Raw genomic sequence first — 10616 nt, 5'->3', positions numbered from 1 at the left:
GTGAGCCAGTTAAGGCTTGTTGGGGCCACCGATCCTAAAACTGGGCCTGAACAGCTGTCTAAGGAATGGCATTTTGACATCAGAGGGCTGGAAAACTCCAGCTTCAGATCATGCTAAGTACCTCCATCTTGAACATGCAGACACATGTAAACAAGATGCACCTGTGCAGAACACCGATCCCCTCACCTTTTCTCTACATCCAGCCAACTTTCCCCATGTCTAAGACCACCCTGCTTATCCCATAAATATCCCAACCCCCTCACTTTCAGGGAGATAGATCTGAGACATGTTCTCCCATTTCATCGCTTGGCCGCTTTGAGAATAAACTGTTTCTCTGCCACAAACCTTGGCATGTCAGCCTTTGGCTTACTAAGTGGCAGGCGAACAGACCTGATTCTGGAACGACTCCTGTTCTCGTTGTCAGTAGAAATGTGAGTGAAACTCAAGTAGACATATTATGGCTTTCACTGATAAATTAAAAAGTAGTCAAAATAAATATTCAGTTAAAAGAAATACAGGAATATCCATCTTCATTCATCCTTATTCATTAATGACCCTGGACTCCAGTTCCTATTTAAATATCTGTGATGTTCCATAAGGATTCTACTTAGAAGCCAAGTGGCTCAATCTGAGGCAAAGCATCTATTTGTCACAGGTCACAGACAGGTCCTTCTAGCGGCAGACAAGGCACCACTTCTTCAAAACATAACTAAGACTTCCAAAGTCACCTGTGGGAGAGCATACCCACCCCTGCCTGTCTGTCACACACTCTGCATCCTCCCAAGGTGGGAGTACTTTGGAAATGTGACATTAACTAAGAGACCCGGCGGCCTGGCCATGAGGCCTGGCTCCCAAGGATTGAGTGAAGACTGCCTCCTCATAAGCTTGGCTTTCTGGTACAATTTCCATCCACATTTCAAATTGTTTTTAATGAGTTTAAACATTGAGAAGGTAGAAATAGACTAAAAAGTGGAAAAGCATGGAATTTGGACCAGGAATTTGCTAGATGAAACTAATTTACATGTAGAATACACTGAGGTATTGGGAAGCCATCTGAAGAGTTAAGGTATTTGGAAAGTGGTTTGTGAACAAAATAATTTTCAAGATACAGCTGATTTAGAAAATGTAAAATTAGCAAAAGACACTTTATAGATTGGAGAGCTTGGAGAACATGGCTTACATCACTAACATGATAGAATGGACTCCCACTAGGGCAGGGGTGGATTTAGCCTGTTTTACTCAAATTAGAACCAGTAATCTTAATGTTTGAGGGATCACGTGTGGTTCCTTTTTTTTTTTTTTTTTTTTGGCGGTACGCGGGCCTCTCACTGCTGTGGCCTCTCCCGTTGCGGAGCACAGGCTCCGGACGCGCAGGCTCAGCAGCCATGGCCCACAGGCCCAGTCGCTCCGTGGCATGTGGAATCTTCGCGGACTGGGGCACGAACCCACGTCCCCTGCATCGGCAGGCGGACTCTCAACCAATGCACCACCAGGGAAGCCCAGCGTGTGGTTCCTTTGGTTGAATGGATCAACAGCAGTCTGAGAGGCAATCTGACCTGTAAGCTTTATTCTGCCACTGATTCACACAATGACCTCGAGGCATCACTTCTCTGTGGGGCAGATAAAAGTGTTAGTGATCTTTGATCTAATAATGCTTCTTGGTGGAAACTGTCAGAAAATCATCCAAGATAATTCAAATAAAGAGGAGAATAGAATAGATGGTACTGAAATGATCCATGGTGATTGCATCTACATTAAATATACCTAGGCTTCATGGGAACTGTGAATGAGAACTGAGAAACTGTCACAGGCCAAGCAGACATTCTCTAATCTCTCAATTCCTCTCTCCCATTCTCCCTTCACATGGATTCTCATCATTGTTTCTCTCTGTAAACTGATTCTATCCATGCCTCTTTCTGTATACAAACTTTCCCTTTCATGCAATCCCAACCCCACTAGTTGTATAATCTGAGGCCATTACCTAAGCTATCTGAGCACCAAATCTAAGGTCATAGAATTGAGTTGCTTGCAGTGGCACATGGTTTTCAGATCTTTCACCAGTGCAGGAAGAGAAGGGAATAACTATACTCACTGAATATTGCAGGGTCCAAATGGTATAATGTGCTCAGTCAGTGCTAACAGTGAATACCTGCATCAATAAGGTGTTGCCATCTGAATCCAAGGGAAAGTAGTAAACAGAGTGTATGAATATCGGGCACTTTGTGTCTCCCTTTCTGAGTTTAGCTTGTCAGGCTGTATTACAGTTGATATTTATTAGGAGAGGGATCCTCCCAATTGATCAAGGGCTCACCTGGTATAAGGAGCGAAGTGAATAACAAGCCTACCTTAAGATAGAGTTTCATATCAAGAATGTTCAGGAGTCAAGAAGGACTCATATGAGGTTATTATATAGATATATATTTAATAGAATATATGTGATTGTGGTTACAGATACATATTTGGTGCTTTATCAAGAAGTATGAGTTACATAGTATACAACGTATTGGTTACAAAATTAGAAGATAAACACATTGTTTCTAAATGAAAAACTTATAAGATAAATGCTGACAAATGGATTTCCAAACCTTTCATTTCTACACTTTTCTCTGGGCTGGTCTCCTGAAGATGAGTTGCGAGTTGCAGCATTCTTAAAAAATTTAGTCCCCCCACATTCTAATAACATATGACATGAAGAAAACTTTTGGCAAAAATTATCCAGATTACTTCTCTCCATTGGATAAGTTTTCAGCATTTCCCATTGTTTTGTCTATGCCTTAGTTTATACATTTTCCTAGATAGTGAGTTAAATGCTTTTAATTGTATTCATTATTAGATAACAGTGGTTAGACTCAACTATTTAAAATGTATCCTCATACAGGGGGAGAAAAGAAATGGAGATATAGGTGTGAGACAGAAAGGAAAATTGTCTCAGGTGAAAAAACAAGAGGCTTATCAAACTGGATATAAATGTTGGTTTTGTAGCTTCTCTACTAGAAATGATTATTATTAAACTGTGAGGTGAGGATAATATTCCAAAGTTCGGGTTGTCTGTCTCTTTCCCTTTACTCTCTGCTATGAGTTTCCATTCAAAGCTACAAATGTCTCTGTTGGAAGTCTTGATCTTTTCAGTTCCAGTATGCTGGGGAGAGCCTTTCTTTGGATATCTATTGCTCTGGTTGGCCATATAACCTATTTGAATGAAAATATGTTTAGCACAATGAGTAGTTGCTAAATTGCTAAGGAGCCTTATCCAAGGCAAGAATTGAACACACTCTTATAGAATGGAGAGCCTGGAAAACCCATACACTGAGATGTATCAAGACATCGTGTCCAGAACCTACAGAGAGTTGCCTGGCCCTTGGGTTTGGACATTTGGATGTTAGAAACTGGGTTCTCCATGCTCTGCTCTCTGGCACATGCAAGCCCACTGGGGAAAGAAAATCTTCCATGTTTCTTCTTTTATCTAATCAAGAATCCCTAGGATATTATAATGGATTTTCACATCAATCTGCATTGTTAGTCAAGAAAAGCCTTCCTGCAAGTCTTGATGGTGACAGCAGAAACTATTTGATTTTCAATCAAGTGGAGCTGCTCTTAAATGTCTCCTAGTGAATGGTCTCACTTTGTAGGTCTGGGCACTTACTTCTTTACCACTTCCCATCTCTCCTTTCCCCCCTTTCTTTTCTCATGACCCTATTTCTCACAAACTTGCTAAATTACCAGGAAACAAGGAAAATACCTGCTAGAGGGAATGATTTCAGGGATAAAAATGATTCCTCTGAAATATGATAGCCTTTGAAATGATTCTCAAATTATCAAATTTGTGATGGGACGGATAGCTTGACAAAGCCCTGGCAGAGAATGTTTATTAGTTTACCAATTGATTTACTAATGGTCAAGTTTTTATTGAAACTTCTGGATATCTATTATTCTTTGGGAAATAATAACAAGTCCACCCTGTTGAAAGGGAGTTTATACGGAGAGCACATCAACCAAGCATAATCCATGGCTTTGTAGAGGACAAAAGTAAAAACAATTTCTTTAACAACTTCTTCTCTTTATGCACTAAAAACTGAAATCTGCTTAAAGCATAATTTATACCATAGAGAATTAGAGTACATAGGTGGTATGGGGAGTGGGGCACAAAATGTTTTCATAAATTTGATTCTATTGATTTGAAAGCAAAGTTACTGAAACACCTCAGTTCTGCATTTCAGAAGATGTCTATCTGAGAGAAAGAAAATGTGTATGTGTGTGCATGTGTGCGTGTGTGTGTAAGGAGTTGTTCACATAAACAAGCATTGCTTTAGCAGATGAACATGGAACACAGCCTCCTAATTTACTCTGAGAGTCTGTCTCTTTCTTCTGGTCAAGTTTAGATCCTAATCAGACACCAACCACAACCACAAACTATATCAAACCCAGGCAGAAAAACAGGTTATGGTGGTTACCTGACCTACCTGCCAATCTTAGGTTTCTCTCATGGATGAGAAGCATATACTCCTATTCCCATTGACTACCTCTCTACATTCCAGATTCACTTATGACTGTTACATTTTCACAAGGGAGGAAAATGTCAGCACCACAGGGCTCTCTCCTGCATTGAGTTTCATACTTTCCCAGGCAATTTACTCAAGGGAGAGTGTGGAGGAAGGGGAGGAGGCAAAGGGAGTGATAAACAGATGTTACACATCTTTTTTCCTGGAAAGATCATCTCAGTTTTCCTAATTTCCCAAAATTTAAAAGAATGTTTATTTTGTTTGTGTTACTATGGCAACTTCTAGCAGCTCAGTTTTTTTTCTAAGTTTAAAAACACCAAAGATTTCAAAGAATTTTCTAGGGCAATTTTTATACATTTGCTTTTTCATTTTGGTCTGTGATATTTGTACTCCTTTTAATTTTATTATTTAGAAGAGTGTGTGTGTATGTGTGCGTGTGTGTGTGTGTGTACTGCTTTAAATTTAAAATCATATTTACATATATATTACATGTCACCGGTTGACTGAAAGGCATTCATGCTTCTTGTAGCCTTTACAGCATTGTCCTCCTGGTGCTTTTCCTGCCCTCTGCCTCCTGGGTTCAGCTTATGAAAAGGTGAATGTCCTTCTTATCCTCCACTGACAATTCTACCCACTTACATAGGATGTGCAGTCAGTTTGTGAATACAGTAAGTCCGAGTCTTTGTCATATCAACCATCTTGGTGAACTCTGTAATCTCTAGTTAATTCTCTGGGTATTTTCAAACATTTTGTTGTTTCAAATAATATGAATAAAATATTTGAAATATTAATGACATCAAAATTTTTCTTAAAAGTGTTTTGGCATTCAAGAAAAACATAACTCACCTAGATTCTTCAGTTCTTAAATTTTCTAGCTGCATTAGCAAGTAAAGGATTGGTGATTTTATACTGATTTGGGGCAGCATAGACAGATGCTGAGGATGGTTGTGCTGGGAATTCTTGTTGTGAGTTGCTTGTCACTCCTACACGAATAGACATGGTGAGAACTTCTTTTTCATGCTCACAATGTTGGTCTGGCCTAGCTGTCGACTGCTTGATGACGGAGTTTCTTTGAAGTGAGCAATACTGACAAATATGAATGAACTCATACCAGACTAGCAAGAGTTGGCAGTAGACCCAGTCACTCCGACCCACTTTCAGAGTTTGAAATGGCAAGTATTCAGGAAGGGCACATTAGCCTTTGAAATACAAAAAAAAAAAAAAAAAAAAAAAGGAAAACCCAACAAATACAGTCAGTGTTTACTCAAAGAATACAGTCATATAGTTGCTTCGCTTTCAATACTCTTAGGAATTAAGTGAATAAATGGGCTACAAACATGTGAAACTAGGAGTGTGTGAAAGAAAAAAAGAAACAAAAGGAGTAAATACAAGACTAAACAATGTAGTCTTCTATTTAAACATTTCAGATTTTTATTAGTCCTTTAAAAATTACTTGTTTAGTTAACTCTGTGTCCTCACCTTGGTTATATTCATACATAGTTTGACTCTATTACTAGATTATGTAAATCATTGTTTAATCAAATCTACTAAAGATAAGAAAAAAATTCTAGCAAGACTTATAGTAAGGAAATACAGAATTAAAAGTTTAAACCTACTAAAAGTACCATGGCTTATCAATTGGTTGTGCGTAAGGCATGTTAGGGGTATAAATGTGCATTTTGACTATAAATACAATTCATTAATGCAGGGAGCAAAATAGGGAGGGAAGTGAGGGGTTGCTAAAAGATCAGATTATTTTGCAAAATGCAGGGTACTTTAAAATTTTATCTCACTTAGAACGTCTCTGCCTTTAGTCAAATTAAGTTTTCCAAAGATAATTTGGTGTTTTAAAGATAATCGTCTTTTACTAAACAAACTGATGGCATCATAGGAAAACTAACCATTTTAGGCTTGACGAGATTTTCCCATCTTAGTGTACAGCCCTCTTGATATTGAGGTGGGAGACCACTGCAATGAGTAGCAACTGTTTTATATGATTGGAGTCAGAAATTTTGGAATTTTATACTCACACGAATTTTAAATAATTTGAAAACTGAAACTTTGTGCCTACATACTAGAGGCATAGATACCTGTATAAAATAGTCCCTTGTCAATCTCAGGTCATTGATTTAATACAGAATTTGGTAACTTTATGCATGGGAAGGTATGAGGGAAGTATAGGGAAAGAAGTTATATGGATGGCGTTCAGATCGATTTTATATAAACACAGCATATTTATGTATCTATATCTCTTGTTTATAATCTCTAGCTAACACAAAGATGCTCTCAGAAGATCAATATTTTTTAACAGCGTATTTGCTTAAAAAATCCAATAGTGGCTCTGCCTCATAAAATTCTTAGCAACTTTTACTAACCAAGTTCAGAAATAATGAGAGGGGTGACCCCCTCATGGATCAGAATTTTTTTAAAAATGAGATCAATTAGTTTCAGTTGAAACTGGTCTTTCTACATCCACATTCTTTTTCATACCAATTTAGGGGGAGATCCATTACCTAAACCAAATGGACCTACATTCAATGATATCATATTCTTATCTTATATTTCCTTTGATAGATTTTTTTCTGTCATTCTGATTGAGTTTCACAACAACATACAAGAGTAGAGCTTAATTAAGAATGGGGGCAGGAAGAGGAAATTGGAAAAGGAAGGCATTTGGGCAATAGATAAACATCCAAAACAATGTGGGCAAAGGAGGAAGCAACACTCTCTGGGGTTTTCCATTTGAGAGTTTTTGAGCAAAAGCTGCTATAGGAAAATATGTGGGTTGCTGGAAAGTGCAGGGTTATTGTGGAGGAAATAACTGTCAGGATGATTCTCACAGACCAACTACATTGCTACTTGATGAACTCCTGATAAAACCCAGAGCGCACAAAGCGAGGCAGTGAATCCTTTTCCATCAGGGCATGGATTCTTTTCTGGGCCACATCAAAGCTGCTTGGGGAAGGTTCCGCCAGGTTCTTCACTGTGATGTCCTTCGTGAAATGATCAATATTCACCTATGAGACAGGAAACAGGGTCACTGAGTCAGCCAGGTTATGGGATTTGAGGAGGGGTTGGGAGAGAAGTGGAATTTCTCACCAGTATAACACACGAGGGGAAGAGAGTCATAGCAAGTGAGAAATATCATTTCTACTTTATACGCAGTGGGGTAAGGCAACTTCAACAAATGCTTCAACAAATGCATGACTCAGATTAAGATCAACCAGTGATAGACACCCACTGTTAGAAACAAGCAGCCAACACATGCAGACCTCATATAATCCTCACAATAACCCTAAGAATGAGTCTTTCCTTTTGTAGGGGAAAGATAGATAGATAGATAGATAGATAGGTAGATAGATAGATAGATAGATAGATAGATATAGATAGAGACTTCTTCAAGATCACAGAACTAATAAATGTATTTGAATGCAGAGACTCTGAATTTGAATCCAAGTATCCTGATGCCTAATCCCACAATCCTCCTACCACAGCATTTTGTTTCACACCTAGTGGGGAGAATGAAGAGAGAGAAAGAACTTCTGACCATGAATCCAAGAACTTTTGCATGGTTCTCGAAGAATAAAGAAATTTGGTCTTTTCCTGAAACTAAGTGGGAAACAATGGTTCTAGTGCAACAATAATAACAATAGCAGCTAATACTTAATGAGTGCGGAGAGCTTAACTTTTACAGGCACTGTGCTATGAATTCATTGAATCTTACAACTCTAGGAGGCAATACTGACACCTACATTTGACACCTGAGGGACAGAAATGTTAAGTGACTTGCCCAAGATCATAAGTGGTAGAGAGAAAACTCAAAAGCCCAGCAATGTTGCTTTTACCCAGTAGACTGCAGTGTTGGAAGGCATTATGGCGTATTTGTCCTGAATGCAGGGCTACTACATCGAGCCATTCCCAGGGACACCATTCATGTTAGGGTCCGTGTAAATGGCCCCTGGAGTTGTACAGTGTACAACCTGCCTGGACTTGTCTGAGTATGATTTGAGAGAAATCACTGTACAACACGTAGTATGTTTCAATGACTCTTAAGGTGTCTGCATGTAAAAGAGAAAGAAACAAATCAACCAATATTTTGAATTGGAACATGAGAAAATGTTTTAGGTCTCTCCTGGCCTGCTAGAAGTTCTTGATACTGAGAAAAGCTATTTGGGCTCAGAGAATTATGCAGCAGCTTTAGGTCAGAGTCAGGGACAAAGACATGATTGGGGAGTACCAGGCCAGAACACACAGGAGTGACTGTGACTGAAGGTCCAGGATGAAGTGAGTTGAGGCTATGACATGTTTTCCACAGGTGAGAGGGGCCTGTGTGCTTTATGCAGGAATGGCGGAAGACTACACAGACACCACTGGAAACAGCCCCAGAGGTGAGGTAGTCTGACTCCTGCCTTCACGGGTGAAGACTCCGAGACCCAGAGAGGTCATTACAGGCCCGCAAACAGCTAGTGAGGGACAGAGGTGAGGCTATCATGTATATTTCTCTATTCCCAGTCTGTTATTCTTCTCACCACACGAAAGCGATATTTCTTCCTTCTTTTAAATATATACTGAGCTAGGTGGGCAGCCTTACTCAAATAGTTACATTTCTAAAAATTATAGAATTATCTCCTAATCCTACTTTTTAAAGAAGTGATGTATTTAAAACTTTCTAACACATTGTATGCACCAGCAAAAGCAGCTATTTGTCTTATAAGTTTTATGTGCATGGGCTCCTCTAATGAATCATTTTGATATATACTCGTCCGTTTGCTAGAGAGCCAAGAAAATATTTTTCATTAATTTAAAATATGGACAGTTGACAACCTGCAATATACGAGTTTTCTACTTATTGAACTACGCAGGGTCACTTCTCTTTTTTTAATCTTAGTTCCAATTTTTTTACAACTGTATCTCTCCTTCAGTTCCTTATCTTAAAGAACTGAGGTGAATATTCAGAGAAAGAAAATTTAGATTACTATTTGCCTGGGTAGATTTGTTTTATAGGTCAATCTGCTGGTCACCAAAATGAAATAGTAAATTTGGGGGTCAAAATACAAGAGTTGGAGAATTTAAAAAATTACAGCTACAATTTATTAAACATCCTCTAGGTACACATACATATATGTGAGAGGATTACAGTTAAGGGAACAGAGAATTAGAGAGCTTTAGTGAGAAACTTGCCCAAAGGTACACGTTGAGAAAGGTCTGGGTTGGGACATCTGCACCCATTCATCTCACAAATATTCACTGAATGTTTATTATGTGTCAGGAGTGATCCACATTCTCTCTGATGCCCAGCTCAGAGACTGGAGGCCAAGGCTATTTTATTTTGAGCTCACAGGTCCTCATAATGAGGGCCACCATTTGTGTGTTCTAGTAACTCAGCCAGGGTTTTGTTTATTTTGAAACTTCATTTTTTTTTTTTTTTTTTTTTTTTTTTTTTTTGCGGTACGCGGGCCTCTCACTGTTGTGGCCTCTCCCGTTGTGGAGCACAGGCTCCGGACGCGCAGGCTCAGCGGCCATGGCTCACCGGCCCAGCCGCTCCGCGGCATGTGGGATCTTCCTGGACCGGGGCACGAACCAGTGACCCCTGCCTCAGCAGGCGGACTCTCAACCACTGCGCCACCAGGGAAGCCTTTGAAACTTCATTTTTAATGTCTCATATTTTCATGATAAACACCAATGTTCTAGTAAGGAACCTCGAGAACAAAACTTTCCTGGAGCTCAAAGCAATAGTCCAGATGAGTCTCCACGATGTACAGATATTGCAACAAATCCTAGACTTCTGTAAATAGGAATGATGTTGGTAGGAAGATAGGCTGGAAATGGGAGATCAGTTGAAGTCAGAAAATGGGTGTCAAATTTAATACTAATCTCCTTGGTAACATCACAAATAGAGATTCCACGTGGATAGAAGAATAATGTCCCAGCACAAAAGGCATCAGAAGTAGGGAAGTTAACATATATGCATAGGGTGGGAGCCTGAGGAGTAGAACAGGAGATCTGGATAAGATTCCACAGCAAGACTAAGCCCAGTTCCATCTTAGGACTCTCACTTTCTCCACCTTGACCCATGGTGCTCTATACTCTCATGCTCCTGACCTCTACCTCCTGTGT

General features: G+C 39.3%; 1 protein-coding gene across 1 annotated transcript in view; it reads right to left on the bottom strand.

Moving 5' to 3' along the window:
• Nucleotides 1-2442: 2442 nt before the first annotated feature.
• The window catches only part of RGS5 (regulator of G protein signaling 5), a 52712-nt gene continuing 44538 nt past the window's right edge, over nucleotides 2443-10616 (bottom strand). The window contains exon 5 of the mRNA XM_082651197.1: nucleotides 2443-7516. Coding sequence (XP_082507323.1) covers nucleotides 7355-7516 — 162 coding nt within the window. The 3' untranslated portion in view covers nucleotides 2443-7354. The remainder of the gene's footprint in view (nucleotides 7517-10616) is intronic.

Source organism: Grampus griseus (assembly GCF_964374135.1).
Source record: "Grampus griseus genome assembly, chromosome: 1".
NCBI classification, from domain to species: domain Eukaryota; kingdom Metazoa; phylum Chordata; class Mammalia; order Artiodactyla; family Delphinidae; genus Grampus; species Grampus griseus.
This window is presented reverse-complemented; position numbering and strand designations above follow the sequence as displayed.